We start from the raw sequence: 26,572 nt of genomic DNA on the forward strand, positions 1-26,572 counted from the left end.
TGTGGTAAAGATATTATTCAATGAAATTATTACTTTTTGTTGTTTTAATCAAGTTGAAATGATTATCTCCTGTCCGAGGACAACTGGTTTTGCAGGGCATGGGCCACCATATAATCATTAAATTAATACAAATTAAAAATAAACCTATGAAAAAACCTTACAAATGTGCAAAGGACCCCCTGATTATGCCCTTGATTCTTTTTATTCATTAAAATGCTGTAAATTTCCAGCAGAAATAGCATTTTTCTTAGTGGGACATGATTCATCCAAATTCTCAAGAATCAGTCTCCTATAACAGTGAGACGGTAAGTAAGTGAACATTTCCACCAATACAAACTTAGTACACTCTGTGATAGTTCAGAAAATTCATTGCACTTGACTGAATAACCTCTTAAGGGAAACGTATTTTGTCATGAATTACATTTGTTTCTGATGTATCACAAATATGTTTCTAATGAACATAGCTGGGTCCCATACAACTAAACTCCGTTCTTAAATGAGATGCACCAGGCCCTCGGAGCGTGTCAGTGTCACATGGTTAGGTTTAGGCACCAAAACCACTCGGTTATGGTTTGTTAAGGTTAGGTTCAGGGAAACTTTAGGTTATATTATGGAAAGGTTAGGTTTGTCTTGCTTCAACAAAACTGTCTGACTTTGTAACGCAATGTAACAATACCTAAAAAGCTTAACACGGTAATAAACTCGGGTAATCTGCAACAAAATGTTTTTCCCTCAAAATGGAACTGAGAATGCAGTTTAGTTGTATGATAACATATTTTTTATGACAGGTTTACATCAAAATAGCATAGTGTGATATAGAGAGAAGGCTGTCATCGTGTTATGAAATACCCCTCACCAAAAGCAGTGCAGTGACGGAGCGGAGTGAATGCTGCTGAGAAGAGCACCGGGTCTACAAAAGAAAAGAGAGAAATGATCATTACATCAGTGTGTATGAGTGAGTAAGTTCATACAGTGAACAGTTAACGTTTGTACAGAAAACATAATACTCACACTCAAAATAGCTACTGTAGCCTCTTGAGCCGGGAAATCTTGACTCTGATGCTGTGATCAATTAGCGAGATTATCAAACTTGTCAGACTATTGTCACTCTGAAATTAAAATCCATAGAACAAAATCCATTTTCTTACCTTATTTTGCACCCAAGATGACCAGATAATAACCATATGTACTTAATATCATTCTCCTGGCCCTTGCTCCTCAGGTTGCTATTCTGTTGATTGCTCCGCTACTAGTTTTGTAGTAGTGGAGCACTTTAACTTGTTGCGTTTGGTCTTTATTTTATTAGATCTTGTCCAGCCTCGCCCAGTTAGCGCATATAAATTCATATAGGCAAAGCATATAATAGTTCTGAGTTTAGTTTAGTGGTGAGTGTGGATTAGGAACTGAATATGCAAGTATACAGTGATTTTCCCTGTCATGTTTTATGGCTATGCATGTTTATTAAAGCCATAAACCACAATAAGAGTACTTAATTAGTTGATTAAAGAACAATTAGGCTCCAGCTAATGCATGAATATCCTATCCCCAAAAAATGTTTTGTTGTTTGTTTCGGAGGTTTTCAGAGTCCCACCCATTTAAAATCAAGCCACACCTATTTCCATTTTTATGTGCATAAATAACTTTGCTGTCACAACAAATACAGATACAAGTACAAGTAGCGTCCTTTCTGCACATCCCTACGACCCAGGCGATTTTAGTGTTCAGGGCTGACTTAACTCTAATGAGCTGCCGCAACGCAGAAGGTAGGACGCATAGATCAACAGACGTCCAGCAGATGTAACACTCTGTTTTCTCATGACATCTCCAATGACACAATTCAGATGATGCTTGTTGTGTTCACAAGACAGCAAACGGGTGTGCGAGGTCAGACGCTGCTACTGATGCCAACAAACATGAGGATTTGGTGGAAGAGCGAACCACAGTGCTCCCTGCAGAAGATGTAAAACTTGAGAGCAAGCTGGCCAAAGGATGAGACACCTTTCAGTTTCTTGAGAAAGGTGAATGTGGACTTGGAGCGGTGAACGATGCTTGTCTAAATAAAAACCAGTACCTGGAGGAGGGCTCAGCTGAACATAATCTGATGGACGAAAACCACAAGTGAGTCGGTATGGAGAGAGAGAGAGAGAGAGAGACAGATATCAGGCACAGGAGAGAGAAACAGAGACACCACTGACTTAGCAGCAGAAACAAGACACTCTGAATAACACTGATAGACCAAAAAAGGAGGAAATGGAAAAACAAAGCCAAACATGGAGAGAGATAATCCAGGAGGAAAAACACATAGCATTTGACACAACTGCAGATGAAACAGAAGGAAAGGAGCTGGAAAAATGTCTGGAGAAACTAATTGGCTCATAAAAAAACTCGAGGCGTGAGTAACTACGTACGCCGGTGACGCGGTTAGCAGTGGATTAGTAGCAACGTGGATACAGTTCAGCTGCTCTGATGCACTTCCATCACTCTGGATTTGATGTTGTGGTTGTGCGTCGCGCAGCAAGTGACGCAAAAGAGCATTTGAAATCCTATTTGTGCGGCTAGAGCGGCCAGACTGAGACACATGCGTAGAAATCCAGATGGAATCACATTTCAGACCACCTCCAAATGTGGCTTGGATTTGATTTGCAAAAATATCTCTTTTTTTTTTGCCAAAACTTTCTAAAGTCAATCTGGTTATATATGCCAAAAAACGGATTTGGCTTGGCAGTCTGAACTGGGCCCAACTGATGTCGTTTGCAAACAACACAACACTAATCGAAAATTTGATCAAAAAGAACAAATCTTTTGGGTGAATGAACTGAACTGAAATGATCCGCTCATTACTTAGATCAGTTGAGGGCCGGTTTGTTTTCAAAACAGCAAACACACAGCTGATTCAAGTCGCTAACATTTAGCTGCAGTGATTCGACACCATTGGTCCTGTACCGCAGTCCAGATATGTGGCATTATCTAGATTGATATTATATGCACAGACTAACATTTAACATTTCTGTGCTCTGAGATTGTATCATCAAGTGCATAAAAAAATTGCTGCACCAGTGCACTTGAGATTTCAAATAAATTTAAAACGAACTGGGTCATGTTTGACAATCCCTGAATTAATAAAAAACTCACCACCTTTCGTAGTTTATGGGTTTACTGGTAGTTGCATAATGCATGATGAAATCTGCATTATGATAAAACGGGTGGCTAAGCCTGAGATGTGTATCAAATCCTTTCAGTGTGAGGGAGCGGTGCATGAACCAATCACTGAGTGAGCCGATCACTGTGTGTGTTCAGTGATTGGCTCACTGAACGTACACAGTGAACATGAGCCCTGAGTGACACACAGTGGCCAAGTCACTCAAGCCCACCCCTCTCCCTCTCTCTCTCTCATTTAATAATTAGGTCTTTTGAAAATATTCATGTTGTACATAATAGGCTAGGCCTTTTGTTATACTAGCTTTCAGTTTGCAGACAGTATCTTTATCCAAATAAATTCTGAGCTCACTGGCTTATCCTTCACCAACGGCTGCTTTCACTTCGCCAGTTAGTGAGCTGAGCTGAGTATTCGTCTGTGTTGCAGTTCAGTGAGTGGGACTGCGCAATCTGAGAACGAATGTTGTGAACAAATCTTCTTAATGAACTGATTCTAATGATTCAGTACACTGAAAAGAACTGCTTTGCCCATCGCTAATGCAATGCCTGAAAGCTCGTTCACTCTCTTAAAGCAACAGCACTCAGTCATGAGATATTACGGAGGGCTGTTCTGAACACACGATAACATTTGTCAACACCATACCAAACTTCACTCTTTCAAGGTAAATGCATTTGTCTCTGATTAACATAAATACTAAAGACCACCTTATAATGCAAGCAAATGAATCTTCAATTTAAGATGAAAACCGCTGCTGAAAAAGTAAGTATATGGCATAAGAAATATATGATAACAAATATACAACACTTGGCTCAAACACTTATGATCCTGTTTTTTTTTTTTTTTTTTTCCCCCCCATAGTGAAAAGCTTCTTCACTTGAACCAACTTTCTCCATGCCTCTTCCAGTTCCACACAAGTGATTGTTTTGCATTCAGTGTCTTTTTGGCCTTGATTAATGTTTCAGATGACAATGATGATGGCCATCACCACCTCTAGCTATTTTTTAGACCCTATAAAGAAAGTCATGTGATCAACCTCAGGAGGCTGGGCTCACTGTCTATGCAGCATGAGGATGAGGTGAGTAAGCCACTCATTTGGAACGCAGATGATCCAAGACCGGGGCCTTCACTCGTGTCTCAGGATGACTTGGATGTGAGCTTCACGACCAGTGCTGGGCGTTGTGGCCCCATGGAGGAAACACACAATGCGGTTGACACCTCCATATCTGGCGCTGACTCAACTACAGAGCCAGAAACAGACACCCAGGCCGGACTATTAGTTTTTGACTGACAGACTATTATTTTTGGATCCCTCTAGATAATGGATCTCTTCAAATTTTGCCATACTTTTAGCAAGTCTGCAGCTTAATTTGTGTCCTCCATCACTGTACCTGGACAGGTTTGTGACAAGTATAGCATGGCCTGCAATTCCCACTGTGAGCATGAACTGATATGGTGTCATAAACAATATGGCTTTGAGACCGTCACATTGAAGCACGCAGCAACAATACACTTGAAACTCGATGGACTGATGACCTGCAGGGTGGGTCGCCATCAATCCCCCTAGTATTTTCTACAAGGATCCCTTCTTCATGCCTCATAAACAACGCGCCCTAGTAGCTCACCTGGTAGAGCGCGCACCACTTCTTAAGGCCAAGTCCTGATCGCAGCGTCCAAGGTTCGAATCTGAGCTCAAGCCATTTGCTGCATCTCCTCTCTCTCTCTCCCCTGCCATTCCTGTCCCTCTCTACTGTGCCTGTCAAATAAAGCAGAAATGCCAATAAATAAATAACCTTTAAGCTTCAGAAAGTACACATTCCAGCAACTACTGACAGTGTCCCCAAGCTGAAGCCATCAATAAGAACAAAACTTTTTTTCTGCAAGACTTACATTTGATAGATAAATAGATAGATAGATAGATAGATACACTTTATTGATCCCAAACTGGGAAATTCCCATTTGGTAATATCTTGTGTGCAAAGTTGACATTTTGGCCTGGAGGTAGCGTTATAGAACAGGTCATGAGGTCACCAAATGGATTTGCTTACCAACTCTCATGGCAATCTGTAGATTTCGATTTGTTGCCTTGGAGCAAAGTGTTGAACAGACAGATGGACGGATGGACATATGGACGGACTTGCATGGCTATCCTATACCCTGCCTGCCCGCGGGGCAACATGTCACGCTAACAGTAGGCTGTAGTGTACATGCACCAAATAAAACAGAATATTAGACAAAAATTTCTCATAATCTAACAGCATTTTTTCACAGCATGACCTTTTCAAAAAAACTTCCCCATATCCAAAAAGCAGCTAAATCTGATCCTAATCATTTTTTTTTAGAGAGCATGTATACATTGTGACTGTTTAGTCCTATAGCAGTCACTAACTCAGTCACTAACTATGGCTTTTGTCTTAGTATAAACTTACTGCACAGGAGGAGCTACTTATAGCCCATTTGCAAGCCTTATCGTGATCAGCGGAAAACCCTTCACCCAAACCTAACCCTAACTTTACCCTTGTGGGCATATCTTACCCAGAACTGCATTTGGATTCATAACAGGACAGTTGTAATATACAAAATTTTCATGGAAATAAATTTGCTATTTGTTTGCATTGTGTGAATTAAATGTTTTAATCAGGAAACTGAGTACCTGGATAACAGGAAGTTGTGGAACATGTGTATGTCCACACAACAAGTTAGGCAGCACAGTAAACCAAACGTCTGGGATATCATTTATAGGCTGATTTTAGTAACATAGAGGCAAATGTGTAGAATTGATTTTGTTTTTGTTTGGTTTTGTTTGCATGCTGTGGTCACTTACTATTTTGTACTGGATTTAAAAACATTTGGTTGGTTTGACATGGTCTCCAGTTACACCTGTGTGACAGTCTGAGGAGGCATGGTGAGACATGAGTACAAGTCAAGGCAGGCGAGTCTCAAGTCAAGTCCCAAGTCCTAAACTTTGAGTTTTAAGTCCCAATTAAGTCATAATGCGCTCTTTACCAAAGTTAATTTAATAATTGATTTTTACCTCTGTCTGCCCTGTATATGCAAATTTCTGCACATGGCCAGTTAGCCCAGTGCTGAACTGACAAAGCAACCCTGCTTTTAGTGGCAGGGCCTCCTCCTTGTGCAAGTATTTATTTTTTCCTCATTTGCTCCTCTCACAGCCGACGTTCGCCTTCTTTCTCTCTCTTACAGTGCACACACACCACGCATGCACACATGAATACCTCTGTCCCTGTGTATATATGGAAACATTGATAAGCTACTACTGGCTATTCATCAATAACAGATACCTAACATTACACATGGCTGATTGTTGATTGGTTTGATGAGATTTATGCTACCAGCTGACTGGCTGTGGGTCAGTGTGGATCTGGGATATGAAGAGCTGATTTGCTGATGTCAAGTAAAGTCATGTTTTCCTATGAGAAGACGAGGTTAACTTCCTTAGCTTTCCTTACAACACAAAGGGAGCTGTAATCATGGGTTAGTTGCATAATTTTTATTCTTTGCTTTTGGGAAGATAGATTGCCAAGTCTGTCCAAGTCGGACTCAAGACTCAAAGTCAAGGTGAAGTCAGGTCTCACTGGTGTTAAAGTCAAAGTCAAATTGTAAGTCTTTCTTGGTTTGGTTCTAAAGTCAACTTTGTCACTCGAGTCCAAGTCGATCAAAGTCACGTGACTCGTGTCCACGTCCTTGCCTGAAAGCTAGATGAAACGTGTGCTACAGAGGGCAGCAGAGGGGAGCCACAACAGTACTTGCCAGCTATCTTACAGGACTCCAGCGAAATTTCTTATTTTTTGTCCTTCAACATGCATACATGTGTTCAGTCTAGAAAACAAACAATAGCAAAGTCAGTAAATTTACCTCTGTCTCTGTGGTGTCTAACTGGTGTGGAGGGCTACAGGAGGCGCAAAAGTTACCGGGCCTTTCTGGATGTTGCTAATAGGAAAATACAGTTATAAACAGTAACCTGAGCAAAACTATCATTTGTAGGCTATACAGCTTACAGCTGCTCATTGCAGACTGTGTGCATTTAAGTTTTGGAAAATGACATTTATAAAATGATGTTCAGTCCTCTTTAAGTGGATCAAGACAGTTATTTTAAGTATGTTAGCTGGGGGGAATCTCAATGGCAGGAGGCTAACAGTGAGCATCCAGCCAGTATCCAGCAATCAGTAACAATGAGAGGAAGATAGCACCACTACTGTCCTACATAACAGCTAGGAGGGAAGTGAAATAATATCACATTTTTCAGTGGATGTACTATCCTTTTAATATGTGGGAGGACCATGCAGGTCATGCCCCTCAAAATGCTGCAATAAAGTGGATTGTGTCCCAGAGACTGTGCTTCAATTACTATCTGGTCAGCCCTATTTGGAAATACATAATTATTTGTCCTTATTGATGGAACAAGTTCTTCAAACCACTTTAACCTCAACTAAAACTGTGCCTGGCAGCACAGGGACCATGGCCGCTTCATGCCGGGAATGCTAAATTAAAAGTATGAATCAGCTAATCTAATTAAAGCGAGGAGAAGCATCTAATAAATATGTTTGCAACATGATGCAAGATATAATGAAAGTCATCTGTCTTTTCAGCTTGAGGACAAAGTGACTTACAACTGTGGGCAGCTGAAAACGGCAGGGCGGGGGGTTGTTATTGTTCCAAAACAGCACTGATGGATGTCAGCATTGAAATCCAAAAATATAAGCACCTGGGGAGGAAAATCACAATTGGAATAAGTTTATTAACACCTCCCTTCACGCACACTACCGCAGTTTTATGCTCTATGTGATGGTAAAAAACTGACTTAGTGCTCCTTTAAGTCTTTACCCGGTTTGCTCGGTGGCATTTGCACAAAATGTGCTGCTCGGTCCGTGCAGCTCTCTGCGGTCTCTTTCCTGTTTTCAAAGTTCCCACGGAAAGCAGGGGACCACCCAGCAGCGCCGAGCACGACGCTGATTAGCCGGCTTGAGCTCATTTGCATTAACGTCAGTAAAGGCTGTAGGTCAATCCTTGCGGGTGCTTTTATTGGATGTGCCGCTGTCAAGCAGTGCTGAAGAATTGGAAGGGCAAACGCTAGAAAAGGCAGGGAAAAGACAAACAAAAAAAAAAAAATCAGCATTATGTAGCTCGTTTCTGCCTTATCGCTTCGCTGGTAAACCTTGAATCATTCTGCCTTCCCCTCTTTCATACCCGAAACTTGTGGACGCGGAGCGGTCTTTTTTTTTAATATATATATATATATATATGTGTGTGTGTGTGTCTGTGTGTATATATATATATTTATATATATATATATATATATAATTTTTTATTTTTTCTCTCTCTCCCTCTCTCTCTCTCTCTCCCTCACACACATACACACACACACAAGCGATTGCATTCTCCAGAGGTGGTACCTCCACATAGGCTGTTACAAATTGACAGCCTCTACATCTTTTTTTTTCCTCCAGAATGAGAGAAAATCGTGGATCCTGACAGTGTAGAAGCCTACATTGTAGCCGGGGTTTGTGTCTCTCTATCAGGCGGATCATCTTCAATCGGGCAGCGGATGTCTGAATGGAGATTGCAAGCCATCCTCAAGATTTCTCCGTTGCCTAAATTGGTGAATTTGGGCTGATAAATGGAGCGTTTGGTCGGACTACATGACATTATGTTGCAAGCGGGAGACTTGACATCGGAGCGACTGGCCAGAATAATACTCTGCAGTGTGAATATTTCAGCCTGTTGATGATGAACGGCTCAGGACTGGAGCAAAGTGTCGTGAGAACCGGTTTGTGGCCCATGCCTTGAATTGAAGTGGGGTAGCCAGATTGTTAAAGGAGAGAAAAAAAGATTACATATATATTTTTTGATGGCTCTAGGGTGGGGAGGACGACAACAAATGAATCCACGGACACAAAAAATGGATAAAACTATTGCTTGAGCCGGCGGGGGGACTGGTGTTCTAGGGCCTACTTGATAACAGTGAAGTTGAAAAAAAATGAGAAAATGATGATGTGGTACGAAGAAGGCGAGAAGAGGAGCCAGAGTGAGGGATAAATCGTCCATGGGGATCTGAACAGCCCAGTTGAAGAATAACGGAATCCAAGTTTTCGAGGATAAGACAGCTGCTGTGATTAAAAGATCTATCCAATTAACTTCATGTGAAAAACAGAGGGAGGAAATCAGCTTCCTGGTCGGGGGGTGGGGGATAGAAAGATAGATATATTATTCATGCTTTGTTTTAGAGCAATTGGAGATCCCCGCTTTGTATTGGCCTACTTAATATATAGCCTAGATTAATACAAAAAAAAAAAAAAAATGAAGTAGTTTAGAAAGAAGATTGGACCTTCCAAACACAAGGAGACAGCGAATGACACTTGGGTAGCCTCTAAGTAAAGCACTTGCGCAAAAGAAAAAAGGCTGAAGTGGGTTGAAGCATGGGCTGTGCTTCAAGTATTCATATCTCTGATAGGGTGGTCTACCACAGTGGAAAAGAGTCCGAGGATTCCCACTCACCCCAGCAGACTAATACCACTCAGCATCAAGGAAATCCTGCCTCGGGACTACCCATAAAACCCCTGAGTTGCAAGGTGAGGGAACCTACATTCATTACATTTACACAGCCCAGAGAAAGAAATCTGTGTGTGTTTGTGCATGTGTGTGTGTGTGTGTGAGAGAGAGAGAGAGAGAGAGAGTTTGTGTGTGTGTGTGTGTGTTTTCTTTCACAGAGTTAAAAACCACACATACTATTTAATTCAAGTTTTTCAGCAAACGGCCTGTGTTCCATTACAGAAAAGAAATCTAATAACCCCCATAATCGAAAGAAATCTAATAATCCCATAATCAATTTTAGGAGGATACTGTAGAAATATCACCCCAAAAAGTACAGTTGGAATATTATAGGAAAATTATCATACTACCCTCAGGGGGGAGAAAAACAAGTAAAAGTAAAGAGAGGTAAAAGTAAAGAGTATTGAATTCCACAGGTGCAGTTCATATAGAAATCTGGGCATATACTTTTTCTAGGCCATAATGTGACAGACACACACACACACACACAGTGGAAGGTCGCAGGGTCGCAGGCCTCCACTTTAACATCAGGTATTGTTTTCTCCATAGGATTCAAGAGTTTATGGGCCCAGCAAAACAGTCAGGATGTAGTACATATTATATATTTTTTTATCAGCTCTGAGGTATTTGAGGTGATATGTATAATCCGGCTGCTAGAGTTGTAGACCGCAACCATCATCAAAGCTCTACACATCCACTCGTATGATTAATTAAATCTAGTTCTGTTAAAGTGGCCACAGTGGCTTCAGCAGCATCGCTCTGTTGCTTTTTAGTTTTTCAGTGAGTTGCCCCCTTTTCTCAAAGCCCAGAATTGCTGTTTCAGGTTTTGATTGAATTTAGTCACACTAGTCACATTGTCTGTCAATGCAGTGAAAACGCCTGAATGGAGCAGTAGATGTGATATTGATTTAGTGACATAATCACAATTAGGTCCTCATCAGTATGTTACATCATGTCAAAAAGAACAGTCCCATTTGTGTGTTGGACCATAAGTGATTAACAGTGGCGTAATGAAATGCACTCTGTGTAAACAAGAGCTAAAAAAAGACTTGTTTCTCATTAAGACTTGTCTCTTTCAGTATTATTGTTGTTCTTATAATTGTTATGATTATTATTATTGTTAGTAATTCTATGTCATGCTGTAGCTCATGTGACAAGAAGTGCAGCAGGTCAGAGGTGTGTCAGAAGTCAGCGACAGGCCGAGGCGTGCGCTTGGTGGTGAGGAGGATGTGCTTTTTGTGACAAACTAAGAAGATCCCTGTTTCCATGTGGTGTTGGCAAACAGCCTCATTCCCTTTGCAAAGTATTACCCACAAATCTCAGCAGCTATGTTAAGCAAATGTTGAGTTCAGACCCATTTTTTCCCCCTGAATGACGAATAGTGACAAAAACGATGTACTTTGTGCACATGTGGCGACATGTAGATATACACAACTGTATGTAAATTTGCGATCTTATGAGATCAGCGCGCAAGTGGCTATGTGCGGTGGTGTACTTTTTCATGAGTATGTGTGCATTTGTTTGACACACCGCAGGCTATTTGAGTACCTCTGTCAAGCTGAGTTTTGTGGCCAAATGTCACCACAGGATCCAGTGAGAAGTCAGTGTGACAGATGCCCCCATGTCAAGACCACCGCCGTGCCTCTGATTGAATTAGTCCCCTGATTGAGTTAGACTAATGGCATACAAATCTCCTTCAGCCAGAGACGGTTAAACCTTGTTCTGTAAGGTGTCATCATCAACATTCCCTGTAGTCACAGCCAATGAGCAGCCACGTTAAATGTTACTGTGATCTACACCTTACAGCGGAAGTGGAGATGTAACAATTATCAGAAAAAAACTGAATGTGTGTCACCACCAGATTGCTCGAGGTGCATGTCACCGTTGCTTGTTGTAGCTCTCCTGAAATGTTCTGCTTATAGGAGATCAGCGTTGGTCACTGATTGCTCCGGGAGTGTGTTAGTGTTCACCACTCTGGTTTTATCAGATCTTTGCATTGCAATGCCATTACAAAAAGCACCATGTCCTGCATTTTCTTCCAGAAGATGTTTGGGAATAGAGTTTTTTTTTTTTTTTTTTTTTTTTTTTTTTCAGCGATATCAGTGTTCCCACAATGAGGACAGTGGCAGTGATGTACCATACCTCAGCAAGTGTCACCATAAGGAAACATTATCTCTAATTGCTGGTGTGTCCAATTACAGGTGTTTTTATTTTTTTGTCTCTGTGTGCATGTGTTTGTGCCCATCCCAGTGTGGCCGTGATTCTGCGGCACACTGAGGGGACGTGCACACGCCGCACTTAAAGAGATAATAATCATCCACATCTGTGCACAGCTCTCACTCGCTAAATCAAAGTACACATTTTTTTAAACACAATTCAGTGAAGTGGAGTTTGTGCCGTTTCCTAGATTTTTCATACAGAGAGAGAGAGAGAGAGAGAGAGAGAGAGAGAGAAAGGGAGCATGTGCGGGCGGCGAGTGTGAGAAAGATTGAATACAAGTTTGGGAGCAGGATGGGAGGTTTTGTCAAGGGTACGTTACCATCTGGGCTGCTCTGGCAATGATAAGGCTCAAGTACAAGGTCTTGTGATAGTGGGCATTTTTTGCTGTGTGCAGGGGCAAACAGACAGAGCAAGACCTCAGCCAAACTCAACACCATTTATCTGGCCTTGACTTTCACAGTCTGATGCCCCCACTAAAGCAAATCAAGTAGTTCTCCCCAGGATGGCAAATCTACACTAAATTTGACCCATAACCTCTTAGCATGAAGGGGAAAGGGCAGTTATGATGCAGAGAGCAAACCTTCCTGCTTGTCTCTGTGTACCTCAACATCTGTGGTGGAGTCACTCACTCACACCTCAGACTTTCCCCATTAAACTCTTCTATCCCCAGAAGTGACGAGGCGCACAAGGCCGATCTCTGAAGCAAAGCACTTAACCGCACATTTAGGAGCACGCAACGCAAAACTTTTAACGTTTCTGAGCCAGAGATGAGCATCTCAAATTGATGCACACTTTCTTCCCATCCATTTTAAAGAGTGTATAGTGCTACATCTGGGACCTGGACAGCCTCTTTCCAGTTGTCAGTTTTCTGTCCCTCTCGTTTCTGGTGTGTGCTCTTTCGAGCCCTCTCTGGCCAGTGGAGTAGAGATTGTGTGTGTTTAGTCTAAGTTGAGAGCCATTGGGTAATTTATTCCAGAGGAAGGCAAAGGCTTAGCATGGTGATGAATTAATCCACTGTGCTTTTTCTGCTGGCTGAGAGGAGGGAGACTGATATTGGCTTGTTCTTTCTCTCTGTCTTTCTCGCTCTCTTTCTTTCACTATCACACTTTCTCTGTTTCCATGCTTCTCCTCTTGTCTTGTTTCATTTACAGTTTTTTTTCGTAGCCATTGCGCTCAGATAGTGCTAAGTTAAAGGAGCTCAAAGTGATTTTTAGATTATAAAAACATTCACATGTAGGAGGAATATATATTTACTTTTTGTTTTAAATTTTAAAGTAAATGGTTAAAGGAAGTTTCAGCCCTCATAGTTTTGGAGGCTTAGGCAGATGGAACTATATATACAGATTATAATTAGTTCAGCCAATGCAAAAAATCACAGTCTAACAATTTAATAAGATAAAGGGAAGAGACAGAATTTTGTTTTTCAGAAACTGGAAAAAAAAAACATTTCCCAAGATCCTCCATTGCGTCGGTGGCTGAAAAGGCGTAAACTCGAGCGGTGACCTCTGTGGCTGCATATTTTGTTTGAGAGGTCAGGGCGACAACACAACAAAACACAACAAGGGCAACCGAAATTTGTGTATCCTTCTGTCCTTCTCTTCCCCTCCATCCCCCCAAAAATCTCTCGAGATTCTACCTCTGCAGAATGCTGTCATAACTCTGGCACGCCAACAGGAATCTATGCTGTAAGGAAATCAACCAGAAAACAACAAAACAGCAACACACCCGCAAGCTAAAATGGACCTATGGACATAAGTGTTAATGTGCTTTACGGTTGAATCTTCCTTTAACCCAAAACACAAAAAAAGATATTTTTTCACCTACTCCTAGTGTGATATGTCATCATAGATTTGTGTGATTTGGCGACGTTTCCATTACAATGGAATCCTTAACAAATCTCACACAAACTATCCTCCTTCGACCCATGAAACAAAAAACTTTTTTTTTTCACTTACCCCTAGCGTTATCTGTCATCCGGAGAGTTAATATGGGATTTGGCAAGGTTTCTCTTGTGTTGGAAACTTTGCCAAATCACACAGAAGCCATCTTCCTTTAACCCAAAATACAAAAAAATATTTTTTCTCATACCCCTTGTGCATTTTATCATCCAAATTGTTTCTGTGTGATTTGGCCAGGTTTCCAATTCAACTGGGCTGGATGGGTATTCATTTATCTAGCTCAAACGGTTAAAAACTACATGTGAAAACTCAGCAGAAGCAGCAGCTCTTTCTAAATAACAATGACGCACATGCCCGGCTTAATCCACAGCCCTCAGGGGCGAGAAGTTTTTTTGGGGAACTTTTTTTCCTGCCTAGGAACACCTGCAAACTGCATCTGTCTGCCCCTAATTCATACTCCTTGGGTATGAATAGATTGCACTAAGTGTAAGTGGGACAATATCTTTATTTTGTGTTTTGGGTGAAGTGTTCCTTTTACATAATGTAAGTCTCACATCAGATGAACATTCAAAGTCCTTGTACTTTTTAGAATGAGCTACTTTGAGCTACTTTTATCACGGCAGTGTCAATGACAAGGGTCCCGCCGCCGCGTTCATGCGCTCATGTCGGTGTGAATGACCTTTGACTGCAGAAGAAGAGGAGCTTCACGAACGGCGGTGACTGACAACAGCACATTTGTTGTTACGGAGCTGTGAAGCATAAAAGTTTATCTCGTTACGAGTAACTTACCTCTGATTCTGACATCTCTTCGGCATCGGAGGTGATGACTGACAGCTTCACCAACAAATGAGCAGGATTGGTTCTGCAGCACTGGTGAGGGCCGTATTGAGACTCACACAGCGATAAGGGCAGAACACAAAGGAGAAACTTAGTTGGCGATATACTTAGTGCTCGTTCAACGCATTTCTGTCTTATTGACCACTGTCAGTATGATTACAATGTTGTATATAATTTACAATAGGAGCAGTCTCCCTCTGTGCGCCAGTAGAAATGCTAACGCTCAGTTGACTTCAATGTTCGTGCTGTTGTCTTTGTCTTTAGAGCTGCTGATAGGATCAAGTGATGGACTGTGCTTATCTATGTCCATCTAGGATGTCGTGTACACACAGCGGGCCTTTATTGTTCCATGGCTACAGCATGGCACTAACCCCTGTCACTCTGCCAGGGTCAGGAGTTCAGCTGGGGCCAAGTTGTGTCATACTCTAAGGCACTTTGCATATACATGTCGGCTCAAATGGCACGTGTATGTAAACATTGGCACAGTTTTCCATCACTACTAGATAACGAAGGAGTTGCTGTGTTAACGTGACCATTCACTGAATTAAAAAAAGGACACTCAGGCTCCTTGAATACAGCATACCAATATCACTTTAGCTGTACATGTGACTGTGTTTCCCTTTCTGTCAGGGGTATCTCCAGTGGCAGTGAGAGGGCAATTTTTTTTTGCCATGTCATGCTTGGCTCTTTATCTGTGCTGGCACATGAACTGGAGGCCTTGTGGAGAGGATGCAAAATGGGGCCGATAAAGCACCCATAGTCTACTTATTGATGCATTGGCAGTGCTAGAGCTCATCACCTCACATGACTTTTGTATAAAGGCAGCAGTAGAAGTTGTCAAAAGAGTTTTACCCTCTTCATACTGTATAGTTGATGATAAACCTGTATCCAAACAAAAAGATGACTTGTTTGTTATTTGTCTAATTAGTGTTGTTGTGTTGTCTGAATGGCTCTAATAGGCAGTGACAGAATGAAAAGATACAAATAGGCCATTTTGGTGATAGGGCCACTGCTGGTGTTTAAACCATTTCCTACTCATTACAATCCTTGTTAGTGAAGTATAGAACAGACGCAGTTGTTTTTAATGATTATGTATGGAATTACACTGAAATTAAGGACCACTTAGCAGAACAGGCTTGGATTTCAGTTTTATATTTAACATCTCAAAGGTGTCTCCATGTGCAATCCTTTGCTTTGATTTCATATCACACCGCCCAGTGCTTAGTACAGAGCCTGGTAGGGCTGGGAGACAAATCGATTAAATTGATTGATTTGAATTTATGTTTTAAATTGATGCAACAAAATGGCAGAATTATAAATTTGAGATTTTTGACTGCATATGTTAGAACGTGGAGAAACACACCCGCTGAGCGCTCTGTACAACGAGCCCCAACCCCTATCTGCAGAGAACCTGCACGCCCAGAAGCACATGCGTGAATCACCACACACATGATCATGCCAGCAAAGATTCCCATCACATAGTAGTAGTAGTAGTTAGTGGAAAAACAAGGAAAAAAAACGTGAATTGTGAAAAGTTAGAAAAAAATTGAGATTGAGCTTTGTTTTTTGGCCCTATCGCCCAGCCCTAGAGCCAGGCAGTGGTCCTCCTGTGGGGGGAAAAATGTATTTCTTGGTTATGAGGTATTAATTTGTGTGCACAGCATGCTCTTGTTATGTGAGACACGCACCCAAGTTGCATTAACAGCAGGGAAATAGACACAAAACAGTAGGAAATTAATACAGGGCCAGTGCAAATTTTTTTTCTGAGATATGATGTTGGAGATTTATTCTCTAAAAGTTACAGTTCCTTGCTATTGATCAACTCCAGACTGTGGCATTCCTCAAGTCTGCTTTATGACAAGAGTGACGCTTATTAGCTCTTAATATCCTTGACACCTGTCTCTTGCAGTAATATCTTACAATCTTGCAATATCTTACTTTGCAAGCAGGAAATGGCTTAATTATCTCCTAAGCAATTCATCTGAAGTAAAATTAATTAACAAATATCTATTTATTGAACCTTATGTAAAGTCTGACTAAGCGAAATGTATTGTTGTCCAACAAAATATATATAATCAGGGAAATTCAGCTGAATAAATATGACATTGAGCACACACACTGTATAAAACATTGTAGGTACATGGTAGTTTGTCTTGTCTTGAATACAACTATATGTGAGACATTATATGTCTTGTGAACAATCTCTTGCCATCAAAGCAATAAGTAATCATCCCCCAAAATATATTGTTTTCTCCTGTAGCCACTCCTGATCATTTTTATTGTGGCAATTTTGCATCCCTCCTCACGTTTGATTGTATTTAATTAGGGATGGGGAATGGTGTGACTGACAGCAAAATATTGTTACCACAACTGAATTGGTATGAGATCATATGTTGCTACATTACTCCTGTAATGACTAAATTAATGACGGTCTTGAGTCGAAATCAAATTAGGATAATATAATAAACAGCTTTGTCACCTTGGGTGTGGACCGAGCTCAGTCAGTCTCTTTAGCTCCAAGAGTTTGTTCACTTATGTTGTATCAGCTAAGGTGCATGTACTTTTGAAACAGACCCTCCCATTGTTTTGGAAATAGTCTTAACAAATACACATTCAAAGCTTGTTCTATCCCCCCTCAAGGTTAAGAACTTAGTATCATAAGGTCAGCATGTGATAGTTTCATAAGATTATGGAAATGGTATTCTTCCAAAGCAAGGCACTGCAAGTGTTTACTTTGTGGCTATGCTCTCTGTTCTGTTTCAGAAGCTCCCAAGAATGTAGGTGTGAGTGGGCCCGGTGTGTTTAAAGCATTGTAGAGCTCCAACCATTTTCCAGTACCTTCCATACTGGTTCAGACGTTCGAATGCATTTTCCCCTGATTTGAGATGGCAATTTATTTCAGTACCATGAAAATGCAGAGGCTTGAAACTTTCTTGAAATAGATAATGTATACCATGAACATCGTGCCAGGGCTTTCTTCTATCAAAGTCGCTTGTGTCTTCTAGTGTATTCACATACAGATGGGAAGCACCAAGGTTCAGCACTAAAAAAGTCTGTCGTGCTATTTGGTCGTAAAATCAAATCCAGAAGACAATCGGTAGGCGAGAGATGAGCTGCGACTTTCCATGACTAAAAAGTTGGCAGGTAGCAGCTGGCCAGCGTGTCATCAGAGGGCGTCACTGATTGGCTGTCCATTGTGTTGTCTGCGCTGCTTGGCCTCAAAAGTTGAACGATCTTCAAGTTCTTTCAGCCCGTGCTCTACCACGAAAAACAAAGTGGCGTCACATTGCAAATGGACATCAAAGTTTGTCAGATCAGATGCATCTCTGTCTGAAAAGCCCCCTGTCATAGTTATCATGGCTGTGAAACAGGACATTTGTTTTTCTCATGTATCCAATAGCACATGAATGCACTATTCCCGTCTGTGTAACTTGGGAATGTTTTCCATGCAAAGACACCGCTATAGCAGAATGCACAGCAGAAAGTCCATAAAGAGAAAAAAATGTTTTATTCACTGAGTTTTAAAAAAAAGTCTTTTAAACATTGACCCAAATGTTAGACAAAGCAACAGAAAATTTTCAGTTAGGTGCCACCGCTGTATGTTTTGAAGTAATAATAATAAAAGAAAAAAAAAATCAAGTAAATATTAAAAAATCTAAAAAGTATGGTGTGTTTTGGAAAGTGTTTGTTTGTGATGTCACGTGTACATGCGCAAAAAAAAAAAAAAAAAAAAAAAGAAATATTAGTAAGGTCCCCTATGACTGCATCACTACAATATTTTAGGCTCACACTCGAACATCAGCAGGGGTCACGGCGTTCTGCTGCAGAGACATGTGCTTTGAATGTGGCTTCCAGCGCCATGCACCTGGACCGACAGGGCACAGAGTGCACTGTTTCATGACAAGAGAGAGTGGCAAAGTGGATGGGAACTTGCTCTTGTTGTGTGAGACGCTTATAGAAAACAGTCCCGTGTCAAAGGCCCGCTAGGCGTGTAGTTCTACAGAATTTTTATTTTGTCTGCTGACTGCTGGAATGTGCCACAGCCACCGTCAGTGCGCTAAGCTCTCCCAAGGTCGTAATCCCACAGTTGACTTTAAAGTGGTTTTTGAAATGTACACCATGTACACAACACATAATCACTGTTCAACCAGAGGAAGAGTTCATGTGAGATTCATACTCCTCTTGTCCATAGGCGTATTTATTCTCCCCCGTGAGAGAGCCTTATGTGCCGATCGAGGGCTGCTGTAACCATGCACAACACAGAATGTTAATTTAGTTAACAGCCATGTTAACAGCCTCTGGTTACTGGAGTACTTTGGCCGTTTTCACGCTCCGTCACACCACTGTCCACGCAGCTAGAACACGCTGAAGAAATGCTGCGTACAGTACAGTATGTTGAAATACAATTCCCAGGGCTAGATTTAGGAGTAAATTGTAAACCTAATAAGCATTTCACGGCTAATTTTTTCAGTATCCGAACAATCTTCTTCTTCTCCTTCTTTTTTTTTTTTTTTTTTTTTTTTTTTTTTTTTGTTAAGAGCATGTCAGTGGCAAAACGTTCCTGAGGCCTTGACTTCATTTTACCTTGTGCCTTCTTTAAACAAAGGCTGAGCAGGCAAGAGGCTCGCTGGAATTAGGCAATAGGCCGTGAAGCTTATTTGTTGTAGTAAACAGACTACAGGCTCATTCACCTGCTGAACGCCACAATAAGCCAGCGATACCCACCTTATTCCTTGTTTTTAATACACTTAGGTATGACATCAAAATGTTACATGGTTTCCAGGAACATGTCTTGCCTCGGACTGTCTCTGAAGATGAATCCACTTTTGCTAAGGGCTCATTAAACAAAAACAGTTGCTGGATTTGACATTTAATGCCATTTACCTAGACCTGAATTACCCTGAATGAATGCACAACTGTATTAAAAGAAGGTTTTAATCCATCATGTTTTTTTTTTTTATTTGGCATAGTACTCAAATCACATGCCAAATCATGAAAAACTAGAACTATAGCGCTTGACGTCAAACTTTCAGTCGTTTTATTAAAGTCAAATACTGGTGTTTTATTAAGTTTGTACAAATTGCCAAGCTGACCCTCTCCTTTGTGTTGTGTTCTGCTGCTGCCTGCACACAGTTAAAGCACTTGGACAATGTGAAGTATATATTTTAGAGATGAAAAACCAAGTAATTGCCATGCAGTCGTCAAAACTCCATTCCTCATTCAGCTTTTGTGTATTTTATGTGTGAGTCAGTCATGTTTGAGGTTGTGTGCCAAGCCGTAGCCTGGCGCTCCAGCTCGTGTCACTCGGTGATCCCTCATGCAACGGTGACATCAGTGCTCCACTTTTAGCAGATGAAGTGGAGAGGGAGCCCGGTGATTATCTGCTGCAATGTTTCCCAGCCAAGTGAACTGAGTTTGGAGCCCACTCCTGATATTTTCAAAAAGATATAAGCTGCTCTGGGGAGGTGGAGCCTCCCAGTGCTGTACAGTAGACAGGGCCTTGGTGGTGTGGCCACAATGAGCATATTGCTGATTCTAATCCTCTCTTTAGTCACTACAGGGCAGGTGTGGTAATTAAGATTGTACCGTGGGGTATGGCTGTGTGCAGCGTACTCTATGAAAATGGGGGCTAATAGTCTCTTACTGAGGCCAGATTGTTTTCATATGTAGCCTCTTGTCCACACTCTGCCTTGGTTGCTGTGATATCTTTGGCAGGACTGAAGAGGAGGAGGAGGGGCCGATTGCAATGGAAGGTTTCCCGGTAAGATTATGCTCTAATGTCACTGGACCAGGCAGTGTCCCAATTAGACGTACCAAGCTCCCTTAGCTTGTCTCTTTGCTTTAATGGCCTCTGACCTTACCTGGAGGGAACAAGGAGAGGAAGGAGAACGTAATCTACGCACGCACCTCATGAACCGCTGCGCATGGCTCACGGTAAAAGTGACACGGAAGCAGCGGGCACAGATGGAGATGGACAAAGTTAAGGGGTTTAGTGCTGGTGCTGGAGCGGGACATGGTGGAAGAGAAAAGAGAGTTCAAACAAGCAGATGATTAAGCATTCCTTTTCTGTGCTTGTGTGTGTGTTAAGTGGAGTTGTTGTTCAAGGCAGGGAGGTGTGAATGAAGGGGAAAGCGAAGCAGTCTGTAACTGAGGCCTGCGCTTATTGTAGTGAAGACCGGCAGAGGCGACTGGGAGCAGAGAAAGAGGAGGTTTAAGGGGCTGCCCCAGAGCCCTGGATGGCTTAGGATTGTCAAGGTATTAGTGGGATTTCGAGGTAATCTGGATAAGGACAGAAATACCCTGAAGGTGAACACTGGAGAAAGTGCCTACACTCCTTATGGATCTGTTTACTTGTAATTCATTCATTTAATTAATTTACAGACATTGGTGCAAGCACTGAGGAAATAATCCCCTTCTTTTTAGGAACTATGGGCACTGTGACAGTCATGGCATTTTGGATTTATGCACATTGTGGCTTTGCTCTGAAGTGTTTTGCTTTGTAGATGTTCCTGATTGTGCCAGGACACTCAAAAGTTGGATTTTGCTCACATTGATCACATGTACCTTCAAAAGAAGATCTGAAGGTAGTCAGGCTCGTGCTGAAATATGAACTGTGTGCAGTCTTGGTGCAGTTTAGCCACAGTGAGCCTATAGGGAATGTAAAAAAAAAGGACAAAAGATGGGACAAATAATACAGACACAAATGTGGATAAATACAGTCAGAGAAGACACCTGACAGTCATTATAGGGCAACGTGTGGACAAAGAGTGACATAATCTCATAAAACCTCACTTATTGAGTCAAAGAGTCTGGCTGTTGTTCCATCATCAGGGTGCAACGGCTCACTTTTATACTGGTATTTAGTGGGTCGCCTTATGCATGTTAGCTTATGTGTGTCTGTGTTCAACGAGTGCATCTCTTACTCTTGCCACCTCTCATTTTGTCCCCATAGACCAGTCAGCGCTCTGAGCACTCTCTTTGCCAGTCTCTAACCCTCATCACATGGTGTGTCGGCAGGGGCTGCTCCACAGCCAGGCCTCAGTTACTCTCCTTGGCACAGTGGCGCACAGATCACATACACCAGTGATTGTCAACTGGGGGTTCGTGGGCCATATCGGGCCGCCAAAGCCTCCCACCCAGCCCAGATACTATTAATGAATCCAGAAAACATGAAGAGGAAAAAAATGTGTTCCAGAAATAATTTTATTAGGAATGATTTACCAACCCCAAACATGTTCCCTACAGGTCCTAAAGACATTATATATCCCCCTGTCAGCTTATTATTACTTACCTGCAAGTAGCCACACAGCCCGATGCAGGAGTTAGGCCTACCTCACTCACACAGCTGCACCTGTCAAAAAGAGCAGTAGCCTCGGCGAGAGTAGGTGAAGTTGTAATCACCTCCCGTCTTTTATGAATGGAATTCGGCTTGTATGGTGGCTTCATGCAAGGATGATCACGTTTTTCCTCCAATCAGGGCACAGCATAATAGCATCAAAACCAGTTCAAGTTGATCAATGTTTCCGGCCAATCAGGACTGCAGAATTACAGATTTGAACCATCACTTCTCAGTGATCTCAAATATTACCAATATTACAATACTAAACAATACTAATACTAAACAATAATAGGCTAATTAGGCCTAAATAAATTTAAATGTCCATATTTAAAAGTCCAGCTCTTACAGTGGCTCCTTAAAAACATTCTGGCCCTTGGAGAAATGTAGTTGATAACCCTTGACATACCCACTCATGCCAGTATGGTATGCCCAGGCATCACCATCTATGGGAATGCTGCTTGTTGTAAAACACATACAGTGAACTGTAAAGTAAATACTCACTGTCGTTTTTTTTTTTTCTTTCATTCAAAAACGCAAACACAGTATGCAGACTGTCTAAAGAAGCAGAAACAGCAAGTAACAAAGGAAACATCTGCAGCACTGTGATAGAGTTGGCCAGCCTGATTGTGTGTGTGTGCATGTGTGTGTCTATTTATATATATGTACCTACCTATGTGTACATACAGTATGTGCCTGTAAAGTTACATCTAATATCCATTCCTCATTCAGTTCAGCTCCCAGATTAACTGCAAAACACAAATAGATGTTCTTTTGGGCCAACATTTATCACAGTTTGCGTGATGTTGTGTCATCCTTCAAGGCGATGCTGGCAAGGTGTGGTACAACAGAGAGAAATAAGGACAGGTCACCAAGGATGAAGTAACCTAGCCATTTTCTGCAAACTCTGTATTTTTAAACTACGGACGTCATTCAAGGGCATCTGGGACTGAATTCCAGGACAAGCTCGGTCTCCTGCGAGTTACTTGGTGCCTTCCCACTGTGTGTGAATGTGTGCATTCCAATATGCTTGAGTTTCCGCACTATCTGGCGAGGTAGGAGAGATGTCACTGCAGACAGAATAAAGGTCAGCGCATACTCTGGCAGCCTTTAGTGTAGTGCCACCAGGCACTGCTTGAAACAAAGTGTGTGTGGGTGTGTGGGTGTGTGTGCATGGCAGTGAATAGAAATTGCAATATTTGGGACAGTGTGCAGAAAAATTATGAGTCACAGGCTAATAATTACAGAACATACAGATCATGTGCGGCCACTTTGCATTGCTTTGACCTATCAAAACTCATTGCTTCTAACTGTTTTTACTGGGCGTGTTCGTGGTCAAGCATCAGTTATGTTAAAAAGACCACACTAGTGATTTTTGCATGTGTAGCGTAATATCCACAAAATTTATAAACTTCTCATTTTTGCCAATCTTTTTTGTCAAACCCAGTAGTCATATTTTATAATTTGTCCTTTGTCATTTGTCCTCTCTTTTATCCAACCATTTGCCTCCATTCATTCCACTGCCATATGAAAATGAACTTTGAACTGGCACAAACTGGCACTTGAAATTGGGTGAAGTGCAATGGTGTCTCCAGTCTCTGCACCTTTTTTTGTCAATAATTGACAAAGTTGCAATTCATAGCATTATGTTCAGTGTCACCATAACATTCAATCTTTTTTTAAGAATTGTGATTAAAACAGTTCAAAGCATTTCATATCTATTCAGAATCAAGTCAGAGCGAGTCATTCAAATTATTTCTTTGAGCAGATCAATACAGTTGGATTGACAAAATTCATAATTGATGCATCGATGCAACAAATGAATCATTACACCCCCAAATATTATGAAAGTCACCACAAATTACATAAGCTAGCTTTTAGTTTGTTACACAAGTAATGATAGCTTGCCGGCCTAAATACCCCATCATAAATATCAATATCAATATCAATATCAAAATTACATATTCTATACATATGGATGAGCAGTATATAAGCGATATAAAATGAGCTATGAAAAGCTATTGACAGAGCAGTGTGATGCAAAGCAAAGTGGTGGTACTTGGTTTGCATGTACTGTATCCCATCATGCCGTGTGTAGCCACTTAGGTTTTTCTCGTCGTCTTTGACCGGAGACAGAACCGCTCAGCTGATGAAATTCTGCCTGGTGTGCAACTGCCGTCATCTCTGTCCTTTTTTGAAGCAATAGACATGGGGTAACAAGATAACATATCACCGGGACCTCAAAGTAATTCAAAAAAAATCTAGTTGACTATTTTTATACGTAAGCACACAATATAATTCACTTAGATTGGATTCTTGAGTTTACAGGACACTGGACTTTTTGTTGCCAGGGGTTCGTCGTTGCTCTGTGGCATTCCACCAGAGAATGAGAGACACACAGAGGCAGAAATACAGAGAAAGCAAGAATGTTCTGGGACGCACCGATCCACAGTGGCCTAATTTTCCTCAGCCATGCCAATGACTCACCTAAAGTCTTCTGCCTGGCTGACTGTAGGCTTGCTCACCATGGAGGATACATGTGGATGAGGCCAGAATACGTGCACACACGCACAGTTGCTATTATTTTCTGAATGGATGAAGACGACAGACAAGTGCTTTGTATCCACGGGGGTGGGGAGGGGTCGTTCTTTAGCCGGGGTGAGTCTCTTTGCTGCTCTTTGGCTACTTTATCAAAGCACCGGAGGACGACAGATAAAAATATTGACCCACTAACATTATCTTATGACATTTGCTGAAATCTTTGCTCAGCATAATATGGCCGTCAGCACACCAACCAGTGCTGCTACCACGTCACGTTGCATCAAGTTCATTTCTGAACTGGAGAAGACACAGATGCAGATAAATATAGTAATAATCAAACAAAAGATAATGAGAGAAGGAGATGAAAGAAGTTAATCACAAATTCTAAGAAACAGAAACAGCTTGTATGTGTTTTTTTTTTGCTTTTGTTTTTTTGTTTGGTGACTGCATGTATATTGAGTGTAATGGTAGGGCGGTAGGTAGGAATATATAACTTATTATGTAATTTTACATGTCCTAGCATACACCTGTTTAACAACAAGAATGTGTTTTTTCCGGTGTTTTTGTATGAAAACCCCATCACCCTTACCTTCTTGAAGATGGTGTATCTTTAAGGCAGCAATTATGCAATCATGAAAGTGTAATGTGTGAGGTTTAGCTTATTTGCACAACCAAACGTAAGACAACTTCAGTTCAAATTTATTTAAAATGTTTCAAAAAGCATGTGTAAAGGAGGAAGGAAGCCAGAGGGCTTACTCAAAGTCCTCTGCCATATTCTACGATTTCAACAACGAAAGACCTGCAAAGATCAGGCAATTAGTCCAGACATATGAAACAGTGTCAGCGGTTTTACTCGTCATTTTTTACAGTCATGAAGCATCAGGATATGTAACCTATTTTAGCCCCTTTTATAGGGTGTGTTTTTCCATGTCTCTGTTTTGTTGACATCCTTGTCAGCAGTGTGTAAGCTCACCCGAAAAAACGCAGCGCACATCCTGGATTTGTTCACATGTGATTGGAGCGAACATGACCACAATAGGATAAAAAAAAAAAAGAGCTTTACAGTGAATCAAGTGAGGGAGGAGCATTGTGACCCTGGAAGAAAGAGTGAAAGAGAGAGAAAGACAGAGAGAAAGAGAGAGACAGAGAGCAGTGGCGGTTCAGCGAGTTGGACATTGAATGAAAGGTTTTGAATCGATGCAACGACGAGAGGCTCTTCATCACACAGTCATAACTTTGCACAAAAAAAATTATGTGTTGATGTGTTGCTGATATGTTATAAATCCCACATTGTTAGATTCCAGCAGTTTTGATTGGTCAGGTGAGGCTTAAGCGACAGTGATGAATGAAGCAAGATGCTCTCAAAAGGCCTTTTCATAGTAATTGTTTCTGTGACTTCAAATACTGAGAAAGGCTCTAATCTCTGCAGTTCCTCATTACTCAAATAATGGTTTGATATAGTTTTACGATAGTAGGTTAGGATAAAATAAAATAATTAAAAAAATGAAAGTCTCCTAACTAACTAAAGTTTGCGGTGTAGATTTATAAATTTCAGGAACATAGAATTCATCATCACAATTTTTCTGTGATAATTGAATCTTTGCATGTAGTGTAGGGTTATGTCTAGTTTTCTAATGCTTCAAAAAGATGAAAAAAGCCCGCACACTCACATATTGCTCCAAAAAAATGTTTTACTTAGACAACGTTTCGAGCGTGTCTGCTCTTCATCAGGTCATTTTTTTAATAATGTGTTTCACCCCTGTATATATAAACGCCCCCTGGTGACGTCATCAAACTTGGGATCATTCAGAAAAAGAGTTTTGCAATAGTATGTATCAATATATAACATCAAAAAGACATGAACCATAAAGCATAGATTACAAAACAATCTGTCAATTTAGGAAAACGACTGACCATCCAGGCTAGAGAAAATGATTAATAGGAAAGTCCTCATTCATACCTTTGCGAGACATTGTGCCCAAAGTGAAAATCCAAAAGGATTCTCACTCGAAACGT

The 26,572-nt window shown here is 41.2% G+C and overlaps 1 protein-coding gene and 1 long non-coding RNA gene across 5 annotated transcripts in view; one reads left to right on the forward strand and one right to left on the reverse strand.

Moving 5' to 3' along the window:
• Positions 1 to 237: 237 nt before the first annotated feature.
• On the reverse strand, positions 238 to 8,126 carry LOC115357282 (uncharacterized). 2 transcript variants are annotated; one of them, XR_003928086.1, is made up of 5 exons: positions 8,000 to 8,126; positions 7,786 to 7,880; positions 4,780 to 4,910; positions 1,012 to 1,109; positions 238 to 910 (listed from the first exon to the last, which is right to left on the reverse strand). It is a non-coding gene; the product is annotated as an uncharacterized LOC115357282 (long non-coding RNA). The 2 variants fall into 2 exon arrangements; XR_003928085.1 differs by having other exon boundaries at positions 243 to 910; positions 1,012 to 1,062.
• Positions 8,127 to 8,176: 50 nt separating this feature from the next.
• Positions 8,177 to 26,572, forward strand: part of pde8a (phosphodiesterase 8A) — a 44,808-nt gene continuing 26,412 nt past the window's right edge. The window contains exons 1-2 of one of the 3 annotated variants that reach the window (XM_030048699.1): positions 8,177 to 8,324; positions 8,623 to 9,744. In XM_030048699.1, the coding sequence (XP_029904559.1) occupies positions 9,592 to 9,744 (153 nt within the window). In that variant the 5' untranslated portion in view covers positions 8,177 to 8,324; positions 8,623 to 9,591. Of the gene's footprint in view, positions 8,325 to 8,543; positions 9,745 to 20,171; positions 20,441 to 26,572 lie in introns of those variants that run through there. The other 2 variants (XM_030048700.1, XM_030048701.1) reach the window with 2 other exon arrangements.

Source organism: Myripristis murdjan, chromosome 3 (genome assembly GCF_902150065.1).
Source record: "Myripristis murdjan chromosome 3, fMyrMur1.1, whole genome shotgun sequence".
NCBI lineage: Eukaryota > Metazoa > Chordata > Actinopteri > Holocentriformes > Holocentridae > Myripristis > Myripristis murdjan.